This window comes from Pagrus major, chromosome 3, assembly GCF_040436345.1.
Source record: "Pagrus major chromosome 3, Pma_NU_1.0".
NCBI lineage: Eukaryota > Metazoa > Chordata > Actinopteri > Spariformes > Sparidae > Pagrus > Pagrus major.
This window is the reverse complement of record NC_133217.1, coordinates 22,524,828-22,544,467: the sequence shown is the minus strand read 5'-3', so window position 1 is coordinate 22,544,467 and position 19,640 is coordinate 22,524,828. Positions and strand designations below refer to the sequence as shown.

The 19,640-nt window shown below is 39.6% G+C and overlaps 2 protein-coding genes across 2 annotated transcripts in view; both read right to left on the bottom strand.

The window, feature by feature from the left end:
- LOC140993880 (homeodomain-interacting protein kinase 1-like) overlaps positions 1-19,640 on the bottom strand; it is a 318,372-nt gene that overhangs the window by 95,864 nt on the left and 202,868 nt on the right. The gene's annotated exons all lie outside the window — the stretch shown is intronic.
- arhgef2a (Rho guanine nucleotide exchange factor (GEF) 2a) overlaps positions 1-19,640 on the bottom strand; it is a 48,597-nt gene that overhangs the window by 27,503 nt on the left and 1,454 nt on the right. The window contains exons 2-5 of the mRNA XM_073463310.1: positions 1,949-2,111; positions 1,597-1,664; positions 457-520; positions 52-184 (exon numbers count right to left, since the gene is read on the bottom strand). Of these exons, the coding sequence (XP_073319411.1) occupies positions 52-184; positions 457-520; positions 1,597-1,664; positions 1,949-2,111 (428 nt within the window). The remainder of the gene's footprint in view (positions 1-51; positions 185-456; positions 521-1,596; positions 1,665-1,948; positions 2,112-19,640) is intronic.

The window sequence follows — 19,640 nt, the reverse complement described above, 5'->3', positions numbered from 1 at the left end:
GTGAAATGTGCCTTATTGTCATAGATTCTGAATGATGAAGGTATGACTCACCCTGAAATGTTGTTAGTGGAGACACTCTTGGACAGGGACAGGCTGGAGCGACCACGGCGGGATCCCAGCAGGGTCTGTCGGAAGCTGTCAGAAGGGTAGATGGCTGAACTCGGACGCTCGCGCAATCCTGGAGCTATATGATAAGAAAATGTTGCAAGTAGAGGAATAAAAGAGATGTAGGAGGAAAAAGAGGAGTGTGACAACCAGAACAGCATGTTTAGGAGAAAGATGAAATAACAGGAGTAGGAAGGAGAAGAGGAGTTTGATAATGAAGAAGAGAACAACATTTTTAGCAGGGGAAGAATCACAAGTACAGAGGGAGGAAGAAATGAAAAATATTAATCAAAAAACTAGAACTAGTTGAAGGAGAAGAAGGAGAATATATTCAGCCATTGCGTGTCTTACTTTTTGTGCGCAGCGTGACATTCTGCAGGGCTGAGTTATTTCGCATTAGGGCCGTCTTCTGCTGCTGTGTTAACAAAAGACTCAAGTCAGCATGTACAGTAGCATTCTCCTTTTAAAAATCCAACAGTATTTTACTTAGGTTTTTCAGATTCAGTACACAAACTGCACAATGACAATACCCAATGCTCACAACAGATTACAGATGTTTAAAAAATAAATTAAGAGACAAAAACTTAAAGTAATAGGTAACAATTGAAAATTAACTTGAAACTTAACTACTAAAATTAAGTAAAATAATAAAGATAATTTGATCAAGGTTCATGATTAATCTAGATGTGTCTCAAGCAGAACTGTGGCCAAAAGTGTGCCATGCACTTACAAACGAACCAGTAAAAGGGTCTCTTTACTCAGCAGGATGGCCTACATGAAATATGCAATGTGAAGTGAGTAGGGTCCGGTCCTTTTTAGAGAATAAATATACTTTTTTCTGAAAGTTTTGTGTGACTACTTGCTATCCATATATTTTTTCTCTTATGATTTCAACTTGTAACTTTCTTTAAATATAAAGTTTGTGTGTTGTACATCAAATACATTATCTTGATAATTTACACTAGGTCACAGTCTGTGTCAGACTGTCGGATATCAGTTTGGGCCATGTCAGACTATGGGATAAATGTGTGGTTAATCATACATCTGTAATCATACATCTGTATGATTAATCAAGAGCATCTGTGTCATGAATATATTTTGAAGATGCAGACCCACAAACTTGGGCCAGCTAGTTAATTCTGCTTCATTTCATTTTAGATTCTGATTAGCTGGTTGGCAGATGTTGGTCGTAGCAGCAGTCACTTGGTACTAAATGTTTGACCCTACTCGAAATTATTGGATGTGTGTCACAGTGCAATCCAGGGCAACCATTTTTGTTTGATGATCAGAGAGTTTGCCATGTTTCTGTCACGATACTCAACTTTCAGACAGCCCAAAATTACACAGTTTAAAGGAACCTTTCAAAAAAACATGTCATGACTGTAAATACTGTTGGAAACATTTTTAAACAAAACTGATTCAACCCCTCTAAATACATATGAGAAAATAATACTGGTAATGACATCTTGAATGATTCGAGTTGTGTCTTACCCTCTGTTTCATTTTGGCACAGTTTGGCAAAGTGTCTCGACAGCGGTTGTGGATTGTGACATTGCATGCTGGAAAAAATAAAGACAGAAAAACAAAACATAAAAGAACACAAAAATGTCATGTCTTTCTCTCTCTATATATATATACATCACACACAGTATATTTGAGGATTTTTTTAAAAACCCTTTCATTTTTGCATGTGTGTGTATAATAATGTACACTCGTGTAGAGAGTTGTTTTTGGTCAGTAGATACCTTCATACTCCTACTGAGGTAAGAACTTGTGTTTTGGTTTTTGCTTCTCTACCAACCTGTCCCTGCAGATGCAGAGGGGCAGTATATGTTTTACTTACTAGGGCAGCTGAGTGCCTCCTTGGCAGTGATACTCTTGTTGCATGCTGAACAGAGTGTGGTTCCTGACACTGTCAGTGAGGTGAAGAGGTGACCATTGCTGTAACGTGCCTCCCTCTCCCTTGCCGCCTTCTCTCGCTCCCTCATGCGCTCTCTCTCTTTATTCTGTAAAAGAAAAAGAGACAAAATGGGAAATGTAATTCCTGTTTAGTATTCGTGACCATTACAAAGCACATCAGATGAGGATGAAATTTAGAAAAAGAATGCAAAATTTATGCACAGCATCTGCACACTGACCTCTGTCAGTCTCAGTCATGCTGGTGTCTAAAGACTGAAAAAAGAGCCAGCTGTCATGACAACATTAGTCCTAGTTGTGTCAAACTACCTCTGGGGTTAGGGCAAATTGCAGGACCAATCACAGCTGAAATATCATGATCACTGAGAACTGGAGCAGAGTTGACATTTCCAGGAGGCATGTTAAGCATATTAACAGATACAGAATTGTTAAGGTTGCTGGAGTGGAAAATTACTGCACATGGGACATCCTTTAAGTGACTGACTCTTTACATCACCGGTCAGGCCAGGAATGTTGTTTTGGACATAATCCTGGTGCCAATATGGACAGGGGTAAGGAGTTATGCCTGTTTTTGTACCAACCCCCCTTGTCCCAAAAGGTAATAACTGTCAAGTGTGTTGATATATAGACTCCAGATGTGGGTCTAAGTTGGGTTGTGTGCATGTATATAAGAAAACCCACAAGAGGATGTTTTGTGCCTTTAGTCAGAAGCATTACATGTTGATGGTTGAAGTGCCCACTTGCAAGTGTTGAATAAAGGAACGAAAACTCTTGCAGTTAGTTGCAGTTGCAGACAGTTGCAGTTAAGACTACAGTTACAAAGACAGCGGTGAAGAGTCAGAGAAAAAGTGCAGCTGGCCACAAAAAACATTTCCCTTCTCACTGTGTGCTTGTCTGCACCCTCTCAAAGCCCACCACTGTCACCTTTTACTCTCAATGCCTCTGAGAACTAACACCCCCCCAAAATCATGCTCATGGCTGCTCCTCAATCAACAACTTCTCTGGTTAGCTACACAGGATTCATTCAAACTAGACAATAACAAAGTAAAACTCATCAAAAGAGTTACTCTTAGAGTTACTCTACAATTTTTCAACAATCTCTAACTCTTTGGTCAAAATAAACCCTTAATTCACTGAGTTAGGTGTGAAAGACTGTTTCCCTCAGCAGTTTCTGATCCCTCAAGCTCTTGAATTTATTTTGATCAAACCTCATCTAAATAATGAGAGTAGAAGATTTGATGGTGGTAACAGTTTCTGTATGTTGCTTTTTGTGGAAGTTTACAACTATAGGGTTGCCATCTTCCATGCAGAAATACAGTAGATGCCCCACTTCCTCCAGCACTCAGCGCCACAACCATTGCGGTACAAGAGGGGTGAGGGGGATTGCTTTCAACTAAATAATTAAGGCTAAACAGCTGGGTACGAACTGGTCAAATGAGTTTTGCTTCCCTTTCCTCCTCCTGGATACAGAGCCCCTCAGCAGCTGCTGAGCTGTTGCTGTTTGTCTGCGCTGAAGCAAACAAAGTTTTCCTTATTCAGTGATGCAAGAGCCTGTTTAAGATTAACTACCATCAAAATTTAGTGAATAACTTTTTTTTAGCTAGCAGCTATGAAACAAAGCCTGCCAGCTAACTGCACAAGCAACATGAGTCACAGAGCCAGTAAGTACTGAGCTACCAACTGTACAAGAATAACAAAACCTCCAAACTGATCTGTCACGACTGCACAACAAAGACTGCATTTAACACAGGAATTACTTTTACAGATTATAACCGACTGAATCACCAGATAAGCATCTCTCTCCCTCCAAAGACGGGTAAAGTTGGACTGGACCTACCATAGAGCACAGCATAGCATGGCTATGCACAGGACTGCTTAATATTGATCAATGTGATGTACGAGAATTGAACTGATTTGTTTTTTTTTTCACTGTGTGAGCTTTAATGTTGTGACCTCCTGTGCACTATGTCCCCGGTTTTGGTGTCCCTGGCACTCTCGGCACTGTCCCTGTGAAAGTGAAATAATACTTTGTGTGGCAAAAAAACAACAACAAAAAAAAACAAAAAAACGGGTAGCAGTGCCTACCAGTTAACATTTCAATCATGCGGTGCTTGTTTTGACCAACAGAGGGGGCTACTTGGTACAGCAGCATCATATCACTCTCATTCATTCTTCTACTAACCACTTGCTTTTTATGAAACCACTATTTTATAGGAAAACTTGCTAGACTTTACTTGAGTATTTTCATTTTGTGAAACTTTATTCCTTTACTTCACTACACCTCAGAGGAGTAAATTGTACTTTTACTCCATTACATTTGTCTGACAGCTTTAGTTACTATTCAGATTCCTTCCTGTCCAGTGAAAATTATGTATCTCCAGATGTGTTGATGTTGAATGTTTGTGATAAACTGAAGGATCAAGTGTCTGGAAAATGCATCGTCACAGCTGAAAACACGTTGGTTTTCTGACTTTATAGAGATACGTGGTTCACAGCCACACTACAACTATGATGATCTTGCAGAATATGATATGTTGCTGTAGCTTAAACAGCAATATATAAATGAGTTAAAATAAGTTCAACATTAGTGTGTGTGTGTGTGTGTGTGTGTGTGTGTGTGTGTGTGTGTGTGTGTGTGTGGGTGTGTGTAAACACTGACAGGGAACATTTTACTGCAAACATCAATACTTTTACTTTTCCTACTTTAAATAAAACCTGCACCATAGTTTTATTACAGCAGCTAACATGGTCAAAATATGTGAAACCAGAATTGTCCCCCTTTTTTAATTACATAGATAATAACATTGAATATTTTAATAACATATCAACCGCCGAACTGGAAATGTCCACGATTTTAATTTCATAAATCTGGTCATCTTACTGTGCATGCATTGTGCATTACCAGAATCAAATCAAATATATTGCTATATTGCTAAAGCTAAGCAAGCTAGTTGCACATGAAAGGTAGAGAAAGTCCAGCCTACTTTGCCAGTACTAACATGCTAGCTTGACAGAGGTGAGTACTAACAATAGACATGTTCGTTGTTGATGTTGATAATGATAATGTAGAGCCCTTGATGAAGTTTAATAAAGAAAATGAAAAAGACACTTATGTAAAGGGGGAATTACAAAAAAGAGTCATTATCAGACATTATAGTCACAAAGGACATCATGGTTAAATGCGTGTTAATCAAATAAATCCTAAATCTCTGAGTGTTGGCAATGATATACTGAAATAAAAAAAGAAAGACATCTTGTTGATTCTTATGCTCTGGAGAACTCTGTCTGAAAACTGGGAGCCAGCCAATGTCATCTGGGACAACAAGCAATTTAGAGCATTTTTATGGGGCATTTTATTTTGAGACATTATCAGACATGTTCTTAGTGAAAGGTTAATAAGTCTCTCTTAGAATGTGTTTAATTTCCCCCTTTACTCACTGGTACATTATGTAGTAAAATCCTGTTTCATTCAGGATAATGCTAAGACAACATTCAGTATATGATGTTGATTTTATGCAAATGTTTTTATTTAATATGAATTCACATACCTGGAAGTTGAAGGTCAAGGTCACAGATTTGTATAGGTGACCAAAACAACGGCCTGGTAAAGGTTTACAGTGAGTTTTGTCATGTCAGATAATTATGCTGATAACCATTATTATTATTATTACTATTATTATTATTATTATTATTTGTGATATTAACACATTTTATGAAAATTGTTTAGCTTAATACCTAAATAAATATATTTATAAAAATATTCTAACAAAATATAAGCACTTTATAGCATTTGAGGAGGTGTCTCACATATTGTGACATATCTGTGAGTAGCTATTGGCAAAGTCATAAAATTTAAATAATGTAAAAAAAAAAAAAAATTGCAATTATTTTAATAATTTGTGTCTGTGCCTCTTTTTACACAGACATTTTAAGGGATAAAGAAAGCCATCCACTCTAGTGACATCACAATCTCTTTTTAATGGGAGGGAATTCAACAGCTGAGCTGAGTTGTTTGTGGAGGTAACAACAGCAGAATTTTCCTTGGTAAGGGAGACACCATGATGACATTAAAAATAAACAAAAAATGTCATATAGATGGTTTGGACGCCAGAGACCCTTCTTTGATGCCAAAGAGAAGAGATCCCAACAACTCGTGTTTTCTTGATCATGAAAATGTTAGACTCCTGGCAGAAAAGCTGTTCCATAATGGAGTCCTGGAAAGCATGCTGCTGCTACTCTTAGTCAGAGGTGAAATTGCCCAAAGACAAATGTCAACAGAAACTATTGCAGCAATGGAGAAAAGGAAAAGTGAAAGAAGACAACAAAGCTTACACCAATTTTGTTTAAAAAATGGGTCTTGGGGGGACCTAGTTTCATCCTTCAATGAAGCATTGCATATGCTGGTAGAGCACCATTTCAACTGGCTTCATCAGCTGGAAGAAAACTGAAAGCTCAATGAAAATCTCATGATACTGAGGTAGTTGTCTATATCAACTTCTTTGAAAATTATGGATGCAAGCTAAACACAGAGATCCAGGAGTTCCATTTATACCATACATACATACCTATGTGGTAGACACAAAGCAGGGATACAAGTCTTATGCCACCATTGCAAACAGCATCTGTCATGATAAAAGAGCTGTCTTGGCACACCTTGACACAAACTTGATAAAAGTGAGGGAGGAGGACCCAAACATGAAAAATGTTCACTTGTTAAATTAATGCCCAACATTATGACACAGTACAGGAATAAGAAGAACTTTTATCTTCTGAGCCCAGTTTCATTCCTTTGGGAGTTTGATGTTGTTGCATGGAATATCTCTAAATAATCCTGTGGAAAAGAAGCCCCTGATGGAGTCGGACAATCCATAAAAGACTACTGATGCCCTCCTGGATATGATTGGAGACAGAGAAACTTTACATGGCTCTCAGGGAGAACAGCTTAGCCATAGATTACTCCTGGATGAGGAGGGACCAGATTTTATGAATCTGTAGCAAGTCAGCTCCCAGCTGTGTGGGAGCTTAGACAAAGTTTATTGTTAACCTGTATAATATCCTGTCTCTTTGTCACAAGTGTTTGATGACCACATTTGAGGGATCATTGCAAAAAATGTGTATATCAACTCATATCGATACCATAATTTTTTACTTCATAATACTGGAATCAACATCCACCCCAAAAATCAACCGGTCTTCACTTGATGGAGTGAGCAAGTTCTCCACATGGTGAAGGATGAACTTTAGGTTAGCTGCATGAGACAAACTGGTGGGAAGAAGTCATTTGTGTGGCCAGAGACAGCTGTCATCTTTTACTACAGATCTGATATCACAGGCACTGTAGATGCTAGATCACACAGGGTCAACTTCATTTCGTCATCAGTTTTTGGCAGAGCTGCAGAGCCCCAAGTCATAATTTTTTTTGCCTTGAAAGTTGTCTATGAGCCTATCCTTAGGCCTAACCTTAAAGGTGCATTTTGTAGGATCTGGACATATTTTTAGTTTAAAACATTCAAAAAATGAACTAACCCTATTAATATTTGTAATAAGTCTGCCTGGCCTGGTAGGTAATAGTGAGTCACTGTAGCCTCTCTAGCCTCTCAGGCCGTCCCTTCTTGTAATAATACCTCCTGGCCTGAGGGGCGATAATGAGTATGTAAAAAGAAGCTAAACAAGAGTACATTTTGCCAGGTCTTTCCAATGCTGGAGACAGCGTCTGAGCCTCATCACATCACTGTTCACACTATATATACCTGAGCCAGATCACATCACTGTTCACACCGTATATACCTGAGCCAGATCACATCACTGTTCACACCATATATATCTGAGCCAGATCACATCACTGTTCACACTGTATATATCTGATTCTGATCACATCACTGTTCACACTGTATATATCTGATTCTGATCATATCACTGTTCATACTATATATCTGATTCCGATCACATCACTATTCACACTGTATATATCTGATTCTTATCACATCACTGTTCACACTGTATATATCTGAGCCAGATCACATTACTGTTCACACTGTATATATCTGATGCTGATCACATCACTGTTCACACTGTATATATCTGATTCTGATCACATCACTGTTCACACTGTATATATCTGATTCTGATCACATCACTGTTCACACTGTATATATCTAAGCCAGTTCACATCACTGTTCACACTGTATATAACACACTTCTGAGCCACACCTTTCTCTTTCTAGGAGCAGAAGTCCAGTCCAGCCCATCCCCAGTGATGAATTACCATCCTGCCCTTTATTCTCATCTGGTTAGCTGGTCTCATCAACAGAGCTAGAAACAAATGAAATATATAAGATAAATGGTAAAAAGGGTTTGAAGTAAACATTGAGAAGGGGGGAAATACTGCCCTCTATTTATTTGAAGCAGGTGGCTGGAAATTAGAAATAACTCCTTCAACTATTCCATTACCTGAAAATTAAAACTAAATGTGTCTCTTGTCAGCACTGTAGCTCAGACAAAATGTGTTTGCATGTTAATGTTGACACTGTAGATCCTTGGTTAAGTAGTGAGCTAGCTATTCGACCAGAGGTTGTCAACCCATAAGCCGTGAAGTGTACCATGGAATTTAAGGACAACCCATGTATTTTTTCTGTACTTGATTCGTCCTCCTTCCACATTCTAACATTGATTATGGTAACAGGAGGGGGATTGATTACTTAGCTGCACATCAAATGTCAGGACACGCATGATGAACTGCTAAAATCTTACGAACGACGAATCTATTTAGTTTTCGACTCCATACATTAGCTAACTACAAGGAAAACTGATTTTAAAAAAGAGGCTCATAAAAACAAATGATGCCTTCCACAGACAGCGTTAGGCGCTCAGGAGAATCAGGTAACTCTCTCTTCATCCCTTCCTAAAGTTGTGACGTCATCTTGATAGCTTTCATCAATGCATGTTCTACGCCATATATGAGATCATGATCAGTGAGTTACAAAGGTGTTTTTCCGTAAATAAATGCTAAATAAAGAAAGGTATCCAAGCCCTGGACCATTGTTCTGGATTAGAAAAGCTTTCCAATTGGGAAGACCTGAAACATCCTGTCAAGAAGCTCTTAGAAACAAAAGAAAAAAATAGAATAATAAAAGCCATCAACACCCTTCAGGCTCTTGAAGACTACAGTCATCACACAAGTTAGCAGTGACTCGTGAGAGATGTTCTCTGACCTAAATCTTGTTTGACATATCCAGTTTGTATCCAGACTGATTTTAGAAATTTCAGAAATTATATTTTTCAGAAATTATATTTTCAGAAATTATATTTTTGCTCTCTTTCAGAAATTATATTTTTGCATCATTTGACAGTGGTTTGAAACGCGATTCAATGGAATTTCGACAAATGTATCTCCGTCCAGATGTTCTGGTCACTCAAATTTGATTTTTGAGTGTCATTTCTGTCGGTCAGTGTGCAACACACAACAACGCAGTCAAAACCAGCAGCCCTCTCTACAAATTACATTAATATACAGATCATTGGCAACAGCAAGGTTTAGAAGGAACTGTAATGCTGATAGAATTAAAGTTCATATTAACGTAATAAGGAAATGTTAATCACCGTATCAAAGTTTTCAAAATGTGGATACTGAACATATCAGTAACTTGCAATACACCATCCACAGGTAGTGACTGCAGCATTTTTAAACTTTCTTATGGTTGTTGATGAAGGTTCTCAGTCATCCAGGTCATGGTAAATCTAGATGCTGTATTGTAGGCAACTGTTCTTACAGAGTTGTTAAGGACACGTGTGAGCTCTGAGTCTCAGAGTCATTAGGGCCACTTGTTGCATCATCCAGACATACAAGAGATGTGGGTGAAAAACTTGTCCAACAGAGAGCTCACCCAACCAGAGAAGGATGTCCTTGCCAAAGGACTGAACTTTGCAGTAGCTCCAGAACAGATACCAGTAGTGGATCTCATCACAGCAACAGTCAGCCATCAGAAACAACAAACTGGCAGACACAGAGGCAGAACAGCTACGGTTGAAGGTATCAGCCGCTCTTGCTAATGCAAAAGCACCCCCCTCCAACCTCACTACTGAGGAAAGGAAGGCCCTGGCATCACTCAAAAGAGACCGGAACATCACCATCTTGCCGGTGGACAAAGGGAGATGCGCTGTAGAGGATTACCACACCAAAATCACTGATCTGCTTAGTGATACTAACACCTATGAGACTCTGAGGCAAGATCCTACCAATAGCTACAAAAAGAAGGTTATAGAACATCTGCAAAAACTGGAAAAGGACAAAGCCATTGACAGACCATTATATTACAGACTGTACCCCGGGGAAGCCATCCCATGTATCTATGAACTCCCTAAGATACACATGGAAGGAGCACCACTCAGACCCATCAGCAGCAGCATTAAGCCGGTATCCTAGCTCCTTTGGTCAGTAAAACTCAACACCACATCAAAAACTCACAGGATTTCACCAGCAAGGTGAGAGAGATAACACTGCACTCAGATGAAACAATGGTTTCTTATGACATCACATCACTTTTTACATGCATTCCCACTCAAGAAGCTGTTAGGATGGTGAAGAAACGCCTGCTACAGGACAGCACTTTGTCCAGCAGAACCAACTTCAACCCAGATCACATTTGTGCCTTACTTGACCTCTGTCTGACGACCATCTACTTCCAGTACATTGATGGCTTTTACAGACAGAAGCATGGCTGTGCCATGGGCTCACCAGTGTCCTCAATAGTGGCCAACCTCTACATGGAAGAAGTTGAGAGCAGAGCCTTGATTACCTTCACAGGAACTGCTCCAAGCCACTGGTTCAGGTATGTGGATGACCCCTGGGTCAAAATCAGAGCAAGGGAAGTGGAAGCCTTCACAGAACACATTAATGCTGTGGACAAGTTCACACGGGAAGATGTCAGAGGAGACAGTCTGCCCTTCTTGGACTGCGCAGTACACATTGAAGAAGACAGAAGCCTCAACATTGAGGTGTACAGAAAACCTACACACACAGATCAGTACTTGCTGTTCGACTCTCATCACCCACTGGAGCACAAGTTGGGGGTCATCAGAACCTTAAACCATCGGGCTGAGACCGTGCCCACTAAGTCAGAGGGGAAGGAGAAGGAACAGAAGCACATCAGGGGAGCACTTAAAACCTGTGGCTACCCAAACTGGACCTTTGTCAAAACCACTAAAAGATCCAGAGCAGTGGAGGAGACAAGAAAATGTAACAACATCGTCATTCCCTATGTCGCAGGAACATCTGAGAAACCTACCAACACACTGAGGCAGACACTTGTCCATCCTAAGGACAAAACACCCAGGCATAAACAGAGTAATGTAGTTTATGCTGTTCAATGCAGCCAGTACTGCACAGATTTGTACATTGGGGAGACAAAACAACCTCTCCATAAACGAATAACACAACACAGGAGGGCCAACCCCCCCTCAAGACTCTGTTGTCCACTTACATCTGAAGGAGAAAAATCATTCCTTTGAGGACAACAATGTAAACATCTTGGCCAGAGAAGACAGATGATTTGAAAGAGGAGTAAAGGAATCCATCTATGTCAAACTGGAACGACCGTCTTTGAACAGAGGAGGTGGCCTAAGACATTACTTGTCACCCACCTACAATGCAGTACTGAGTTCCCTCCCCAGGCAGTTTAACAACCATTCACACCTGAGCTCACCTAGCCTTAGCAACCCACATGAAGGCCGGTTGGATCAACGACCCACAAGTGGCCCTAAAGACTCTGAAACTCAGAGCTCACACGTGTCCTTAACGACTCTGTAAGGACACTCCCACACAGAGTTTAAAAGCCTGCAACTCCCCTCCAGTTAGTTAGAAGTGAAGAAGCCTCTTGGATGAGAGGTGAAACATCTTCAACAAACTGAAACAAGTCCAGTTGCCTACAATACAGAACCTAGATTTCTTATGGTTATGTTTAGACACAGACACAGCTTGGTTAAGGTCATAGAAAATCATGGTCTGTTTGTAATGCAGAAAAAGTCAGAAGTAAATTGAGACATATGATTTTTTTATTAATATTTAACTGAAATCAGGATCTTTCCATAACATTAACCCAAAGTGCTTTTTACACTCAGAGAAACGTTGTCTGTGAACATAATCCAGGCATCAATTACGTTTCACCACAAGGCAATTATGAAAACAATTTAGTAGCCTAATATACAAATGTAATTTCTTGGAGAGTGGGTTGAATCCAGAGTCACAGAAGTGCATCAGAGTGACTGAGAGGAATCTATGCTGCTCCTAGAGGAGCAGTATGGAGGAAAACACAGAGAACAACGGTCCATGGACAGATGCTGAAATAAACCCTGTAGGCGCTGTGGGTGGAGGCTTCTGTACAGGCAAAGCTGGAATTTCTTCTGCTTTTTAGATTAGAAAGCCACATCACCAAGGTACGTAGTAACTGATGCCTACATTGTTACCACAGCAACCCATGCAGATCGACTAATGTTGTCTGGATACACAATCTGATCACTTGCAAATAAATTGTGCACAAACAAATCTAATTTGCCTGCACATACAATTACAGTGCATCTGACAAATTGTTACAGAAACCTGGGATTTGTATTTACAGCAGTCGTTTTGCACTCAGAAACGGTTACTAAATTAATACATAATATTGCTTTAAAAACTGTTATACAAGGCAGTAATTTCCAAAATGATCACCATCACACTTAATAGAGGACATGAATTTAGCAATTGAGACAGTAATGACTTTGACATTTTGACATTTCTGTGGAGCTAACATCTAGTGGACACCAATGATCCTGCACTTTACAGTACTTGCGCAATGAAGTCAGTGTAGTCACTGTAATTATTCTGTGGTCATTTGTCTCATCTATCTGAGCTGTTTTTCTTCTTAGCTGAAAGCTGCTACTTAGAAAAGAAGAAGCTCTTATGACCATCACATGAACACAACAGTAAAAGCAGAAGTCAGAGTAAACAGATTGCAACGGGAAACATTTCCACATATTAATTATGGATGGCCTCTTATTTGATGACATTTATAAAGAAAAAACAAGAAAATTATTAAAGTGAATGATGTGTAAAATGATGTATCTTGATTTTTCACTTCTACTGCCATCACTCAAAGTAGGCTAGATGTGGTGGTGGGGTCAGAGTTGTCCTAGCAGTAGTAGTTGTACACAATATTATGGATTCTCATCTCAGTAGCAGTTGCTATTGATTTTTCGACCTGAATTTATGTGCCCACAAAACCAAAAGTTGTACTGTTCTCTGCTGTGCAGCTGATAGTAACCGTAACTCAGACATTGCTTCTAGTTTTCAAATATCTCTCATGAAGAGAAATATTTTACCACAGTTCAATTCTCCCTACCTTCACCTCTGCTATTAAAAAATGAACAAGCGCATCAGAAACAGTACAGAACAGTATTGCAGCCCGGCAGAGTGACCAGATAACAACACACATACATCCACTTTACAGAAGCAGCAACATCCATGAATCGGTTGTTTCTACTGTGAGCTACTGCACTCTGCAGCTCTCAAAAATCTACAATTCTTAAACATAAAACTGCTTTCCTCAGTACCTTATTAGAATTAATTAAAAAAGCACATAAATGCAAATTTTAATAAATTAATAATAAAAATGGAGTATGTTGACAGAGAAAGAGGTGAATAAAGCCTTTAGTAAGGCTGTTGTAAAGGAGAGCAGCTTTGCAACATTAAGATGGAAGGATCTGTAGTTGATCTTGTGTATTGTAGCCAATCCCGATTGGCTCAGGACAACTCAATTTACAAGAATTGCTGCTCTCATCCCATTTACTTCAGAAGAGTCTTTTTTACTAAATCAACTTTCTGTAATGTATAAATGAAGCAGACCTGCGACTTCTTCAACATCTTTCTACAGACATTGTCAGTGTGAAAGTGATGACTTGTGATAAGGCTCATCTCAGAGCTCTGGGCCCATATTCAAAGCATATCAAGTGGTGCAGAATCACTCTGAGATTCTAGGACTATAAATACTCCTACCTCCTGCCTCCCCCACTTACTTTACAGCAGGCAGAAGGACTAGTCCTGGGAGAAAAATGACGTTACTGCTGTACAACACAGAGAGCCGCAAAGTGGAAATTATGACATGCTGTAGCATTTGCAGTGTGAAATATTAAAGTGGTGGGGGTCCAAAATGCAGTAAATAGGAACACTTAAGTATTTGTAGGTTTTATGTACAGTTTATAGGCAATTAAGACAGAGGTTATACGCAAAGATATTATGATGGCATTTACTTATTTTATAAGTGTTTAATTAAAATACGTCATTTGCATTTTAATCATTATTCCAATTCAAGTATTTTTTTATTTTAGCTCTTTAAGATAAAATCACAAAAGTAGCAGTGGAGTGACATCGTGCCACAAACAGTTGTAAAAAAAAACATTTATTCTTAGTCTAAGACACATATTCCACCAAAATAAAAACTTGCTTTGTGCTGCCTCATCAGAATAAACTTGCAATAGGTTTTCTCCCACCTTTTTTGCTCGGTGCTGAATTTTAAGAAAATTGTCAGAAGTCAATTGAAATGTTTGCACGCTTCCATCCGCTGCTATTATGCAAGGATTAGATATTTATTTAATACATTATTTTTTTGCCAGCAGGATTACACAAAAACTTCAGACAGATTTCCACCAAACTTAGATGGAGGATGGGTCTCAGCCCCAGATCCATGTATTATTCCCTGATTTTTAGTTCTGCTGTAAAATCGGTAACAGTGATAGCAGCAGAGAGAAACTTTTACTGTAAAATGTAGCGTGTCTTATTTTCAAAAAGTATTAGGTATTATTATTATATATTATTACAGCATAGATAATGTCACGCCCTCCAGATCAAGGGCCAGATAGTGGCAGCCTCTCTCTCCCCTTTTTCCTCTCTCCCTTTTTCTCTCTCTTCTCTCTCTCTCTCTCTGGCAGGCTGGAGCATGATGCGGGTGCAGAGCGGACAGGTGCAGCCACTCATCAATCAGCTGATTGATCCGTGCGGCGGGGAGGGGAGTGGCTTCACTCATTCACCTGCCACCATAAGAACCAGACGCTCTCCACAACCCGACGCCGGACTGTAACACAACTAACATTTCCTCCTCCCGCCTGCGCTCATGGACCCGCCTGTTCTCCCGTTTCCTCCGCCGAGGCTTCACCCCGCTCTCAAGATCCACACACCCGCTCTCCCCTGGAAAGCTGCACCTGTCCGCCGCCATCTCCACCCGACCGCACCGCATCATCTCTGCCTGCCTTCCCCTTCCAGCCCCGCATGCAGACACAGCCAAGCCGCTCTCTCTCGTCTTGTATGGTAGTAATGATATCCCATTCCTGTCTAGTTCATTTGTATATATTTTGTTATACTTGTTTCTTTAGCTGTACCCTGATTTCCTGTTTGTAGTGATAGCTCTGGTTTGTACCGAGTCTGTTGTAGTTTCTTACTTTTCTTTTGGTTTGTGCTGGTTTGAGTTGTTCCCCGCCAGCCCTTTGGGTGCCGCGTCACTCCTTCCTTAGTTCGTGTTTTTGTATTGGTGAAGCCTTTTTAATAAATTATTTTTGTTGTAACTCATCCCAGCCTTGTGCCTCTTTGTCTTGCGTTTGAGCCTCTATTTCTGAACCGTGACAGATACATTTCCTTAAGAAAACTTGGGGATATAAGTGTTATTAATAGCCTACCAATTAATAGAAAGAGAAGTCTCCCCACAATTTGGCCTGTTTTCTTCATAACTTTCTGTCATAGCGTCGCCAACACTGTACAGTTCAGAGTTTATCTAATCCGGCACAATTAGGCACAGCCACACACTCGTGATTTGATTAAATCAACGTTTGATTAAAGATTAAAGCCAGGGTTAGAAAGTTATTCTGAAAGCATTTTTGTTTACTTTGTAGAAAAAACATCTCGACAGCCATCACTACATCCAATGCTAAAAGAACCAGTGGCTGTTGCAGACCTCTAATAAGCTCATCCAATTGTTTCATTTGGGCCATATGAAATGATTGGACAGGCTACCTGCCTGCCTGCACACACTCTGCTCTTTGCAATCTGCTATTTCAATCTGGATTTCACTCTATGGCTCAAAAACATCCTCATCACACCCAACCATGATTTCTGCAGGAGTCTTCAATAAACTTTGGTAAATCCAGAAATATGCTTATTGACTCCTCACTTACTCCGGCACCCAAGACCTCATCACCTCTGTCTCACAAGTCTCCTATGGCTTCCAGCTCTGCAAGGGATTCAGTTGGAAGGTCTTCTCATGGTATATGAATGACTCCATAACAGGCCTCTTCCTTTCTTCCTTACCTCCTTCCTCCTGCTCGACCCTTGACAAAAGTTACTTTGATGAAAGTACATCAGTAGCCACTAAAATAATTGTTCTTATTGTGGTGTGTTTTTCTGTGTCATGTTTCTTTGTGTAATAAACATGTATTGTTGTTATTTCATTGAGTGTTCCACTTTGAGGAAAGCTGTCAGTGGCTATGAGGATGGAAATGGCCCATTAACCCAGATTAATTCCTAACAGAGCAGCAGAGCACCCTGGGTAATTCAAGTTTAGCCTTCCTGGCCGACATATTACTGACAATGCCGCACATAATGGACACCAAGAGATGAATAAAAGCCAGGAATACCAATCCACCACAGAATGTATTTTATACATTGCACTGTTGCACTTTCATCCTCGAAAGGCTCAGTATTCACAAGCAAGGATGGGGCAAGTTTCAACACTACTGTATTGAGGATATTATATTGGCTCAGGAACACTTAGTAAAACTGGTGTGTGTGTGTGTGTTTGTGTATCTCAAATCAACTTTTATGTTGTTTCAGTTTAGCTCTCTATTAGATTAGGTAGAAATGTGATTTTTGATTTGATAAACCAAGCCTACTCATATACATTTTGTCTAATCTTTTACTAAATTGGTACACATTCATACATCCATTAACATTCATGACTCTTTAACATCTTGTGTAATTGTATGACATCTAAATGACAAAAGCATGTATCAACTCTAAGCAGTCAGGGAAAAACTGATGACATTTGACTTAAAATGATAGTTGGGGTCTTTTGATGTCGGGTTGTATGTCGTACTTATCCCTAGTCAGTGTATTACCTGAAGTAGATGACCGTCAGCACTCCCCCTGTGTGGAGAAGCAGCACGTAGCACCAACGGGGACAGGTAAGTTCAGCTGCACTCATGCATAGGAATACAGACGTTGTACAGTTGAGGGAATGTAGTGCCAAAGGAAAGGGCTGTCTGATGGCAATGTAAAGCGCCTAATATTTCAAAATGAAGCATATACTACAACCACACAACATCCATATTCCAACGCTGTACCAGCCACGCACTGTATTATGCCACAGATCAGCATTTTGGGTTGGACTTTCAGCAATGTAAAGCGCCAAAAATATAGCGTACATTTAAAAGGGATAAATATTTTTTTAGGAGTGCCTTCTTTTAGGTGGCTAAAATACGTCTTGCTGTCAGTGCCGTTTAGCAGTACAATGCTCTACTTCTCCACACAGGTGTAATATTCCATGATGTTCCATGTATGCTTTTATTCTGAAACTCCAGTACCGGAGTAGAATGTAACAAATATATATCTATGGTTACTGTTGCCTAAGGAACGGAAATAAAAAGTAGCGGAGCTACAGACAGCTACAGAGTGGCAATGAAGGTATACCTGGTTTGTCGCACAAGGTAGATTATAAACACATCAGAGTAATCTATCACAACAACAGGGAGAGCTGATGGTCATCTACTACAGGTAGTACACTGACTATGGATAAGTACCTCATAAAACCCCACAACAAAAGACCCCAACTATCACTTTAAGGGACCAATTTGTAGGAAAAATGTATTTTTGAGTCTCATTCCCAACTTGTCAAATAATGATGGGATTGTAGGCTGGGCCGGCCGTCATCCCATAGCACCAGTTTTTGCTATTTTACCATTAAGTATGCTGACAACCCATTCCTCACAAGACCGTCCAAACAGCCTAGCATTGATGGAGAGTTGTAAGCCTGCATTTATTGAGCCAGCCAGTGGCGCCTCCAGAAATTTTTCATAGGGGTGGCCAGATGGGGCCACTGAAAGTCTTGGGTTGGCACACCAAAACCAAAAGCCATAATTGAATTTCAGGAATTCTATTATGCTGTTTGAGTATATAGGCTAGTTGAAAACTATGGCAAAGAGTTAAGGAATATATGAAATACTTTGTTTTTTTATTCATATTTAAAATTACTAATTATCTGATGTGCATAGATTAATGCTGGTATAGTTAACATTTTGAGTTCCAAAATAATCCTGTTTTAATGCTATGTATCTGTATATAAATGTGTTAGGCGATTCATTGTTTTTCAAATAAGCTAGTTGTCCTTTCCCTTAAAAAGACAAATATAGTACATTTATTGTAAGGAACAAAACATTTACTGGGAATAAGCCTACTCAAGTTTAAATACACCACACTCGCCTCCAGAGCTGGCCCTGACCAATTTGGTGCCCCAGGCAAGATTTCCAATGGTGCCCCTTGCATGTTAGACAATTACGTTCATACACTCACAAAGACACTGTCAGTAGGAGCCACTGAAACCAATGGCAGGAGATGTGCAGCTGATGGCTCACAAGAAATGTAAATAAAGTGACCTTAGTCCCCATCTATTTTGTGTGACCCTCTTGGATGCACATCTTGCAATTGAAAATACTTTACATCTGCATTGCTTTCAGTCAACTTTCTTTATTTTAGAAATAACACAGTATTAAAGAAATAATCGCACAAAATGAAATATAAATACAATATAAATGAGGTATTGCACAAAATATAACATCAAAGAAATCAGTGCAGATTTACAAATATAATATAAATAAGACTATTGCACAAAAAAACTATAATACAGAAACCTCAGTGCAATATGCATAATGCAGACATCTGTTGAGAGACCACATGATTTACTCTAACAATGGAAAGTCCACTGAGATTTTTTGTCCCATAGAAGATCTCAGGTAGGTTTTAATGAGTTTGAACCTAGTTGTGCTGACATGGAGGGGACACTAGAAGCTGATGCTGCATCGCTGGGCTCTTCTGAGGTGCCAGGGACAGGAGCACTTGCTGCTGCATTGCTGGAAGGTGCTGGGATGGAGGTGTCAGCAGGTGGCAGAGGATCTGCAGGCGTAGGAACAAAATTTCTCAAAAGTATATCTGAGGAGAGAAGAGGAATAAAATATGACCACTGGTTGTGACATTATATTAATGAATAAAGCTGCTGATGGTGAAATGGGTACCTAAGCCACATTATAGCCAGTGGTGGGATAAGTATTCAGATCTTTACTTAAGTAAAAATACCAAAGTATTAGTAGCAAAATGCAGTTAAGTATTAAAGTAAAATAACTGGTTTGGCCAGTACTTGTAGCTTACTTAGTAAATGTAGCTTACTTAGTTACTTTCCACCACTGATTATAACCTTAAACATTCTAAACACAACAACACCTGCATGCTTGAACAAAACATGCATTCAATGAACAATTGCAAGGGTTTGAAACTATTAATTACAAAACGTGATCGAAGTTGGAGAGCATTTTAATTGACTAAGCAGGGC